This window comes from Poecilia reticulata, linkage group LG2 (assembly GCF_000633615.1).
Source record: "Poecilia reticulata strain Guanapo linkage group LG2, Guppy_female_1.0+MT, whole genome shotgun sequence".
Classification (NCBI taxonomy): Eukaryota; Metazoa; Chordata; class Actinopteri; order Cyprinodontiformes; family Poeciliidae; genus Poecilia; species Poecilia reticulata.
The window spans coordinates 45,810,885-45,812,402 of NC_024332.1; the positions used below are offsets into that span (position 1 = coordinate 45,810,885).

Consider the following 1,518-nt stretch of genomic DNA (forward strand, 5'->3'; position numbering starts at 1 on the left):
GAGGGGGGGGGGAATGGTTTCAAGATGCTCTAATGTCTGATTTTAGATGGAGAAAGTGCGCCCTCGCCTGTTGAGAAAGGTGTATGTAAGTTACTGTCCCAACCTTCACCCCCCCGCCCCCCACTCAACAGTTTCCAGCAGGCGATACACGTGAGGGGCCCGGTCATTCACGTGAGAGCCCCGGTCATTCACGTGAGGGCCCCGGTCATAGGCCCCGCCCCCCGGCCCGTAAAGCTCTCCTTTTTAAATGTTCACAAGTTAAAGGTTCAAATTGTACTTTGAGGAATCTGTGCCTAAAATGGGATAAAGTTCAAGTTTGACCCATCTAAATATTTTGGTTTTCATTATAGGACTTTAGGACTTCAGGCATAAAAAAACATTTAAATTGCATATTTTTAAATGTTTGAGTACATTTATTAGATAATTCAATAAACTATTCTACAGAATCTTAGATTTCTACAGAAATTAGAATAAATTATGCAAGATCAGACAGACTTCAATAGTACAGAGTTAAACTGACTTGCGTTGGTTATTATTTCAAAATGAGATTATATTAATCTGAAACAAACTTCAGAGTGGTTAAACTCGCTTTATAAATGCTTAACATTCACAGTTTACTTGTTAAATAAAAATAACACAACAATTTTTCTTCATTTTTTGATAGAAAGCACACACTTTTCACATTGTGGGACAATAAAAATATTTATGTTATATTATATTTGCTGTTTTAGCTCGAGAGTCGCGGAACTGAGTATAGGTTTAATCGGGGACTAAAAACTACGTCGGACCGAAGCCGGAAGTGTGAAGTTTTTTGAGCGGACCCTGAACGACAAAAACAAATCCGAGTAAAATTATGGATCGTTTTTATTTCAAGCTTGTATATATTGGGTATATTTGAAATGTAAGACTTTGTTTCGATTTTCTGATACCCGGAGTAGCGGGAGAAATGAACATGTGGGGCATTTTTTATTGATTTTTGTGAGAGTTGGCCGATGCTAACTGCAGAGCCACAAACTGTTGTTCAGATCGGACCAGTTGGATCCGGTTACATCCCATAAAGTTGCTTCTCGGCGCCATGAATCCGTTTGGAAGTCCGCAGGGAGGAGCTTTCCAGGCCCCCAGCAGCTCCATGAAGCCCAGTCTGTTCCAGGGCTTCGGGCAGCAGAATCCCAGCGGATCCCAGGGACAAAGTTTTCTCCAACCTCCTGCCTTCGGACAGCAGTCTGCCGCGCTTCAGCCTGCAGTGCAGAGCGGTTCCATTTTCGGACAACGATATGTGGTGAACCAGCCTGCCCCTCAGGGTGGCTCCATCTTCGGGCAGCCGTCTGTTGTTAGTCAGCCCGGAGGTCAGGGTGGTTACATCTTCGGACAGGCATCCAATCAGCCTGCAGCTCAGAGTGTGTCCATCTTCGGACAGGCATCCAATCAGTCTCCAGCTCAAGGTAATTCCATCTTCGGACAGCCATCAAATCAGTCTCCAGCTCAAGGTAATTCCATCTTCGGACAGCCATCAAATCA

The 1,518-nt window shown here is 44.0% G+C and overlaps 1 protein-coding gene across 1 annotated transcript in view; it reads left to right on the forward strand.

Moving 5' to 3' along the window:
- Positions 1-766: 766 nt before the first annotated feature.
- Positions 767-1,518, forward strand: part of mcm3ap (minichromosome maintenance complex component 3 associated protein) — a 16,399-nt gene continuing 15,647 nt past the window's right edge. Inside the window, exons 1-2 of the mRNA XM_017309457.1 lie at positions 767-1,372; positions 1,418-1,513. Coding sequence (XP_017164946.1) covers positions 1,076-1,372; positions 1,418-1,513 — 393 coding nt within the window. The 5' untranslated portion in view covers positions 767-1,075. The remainder of the gene's footprint in view (positions 1,373-1,417; positions 1,514-1,518) is intronic.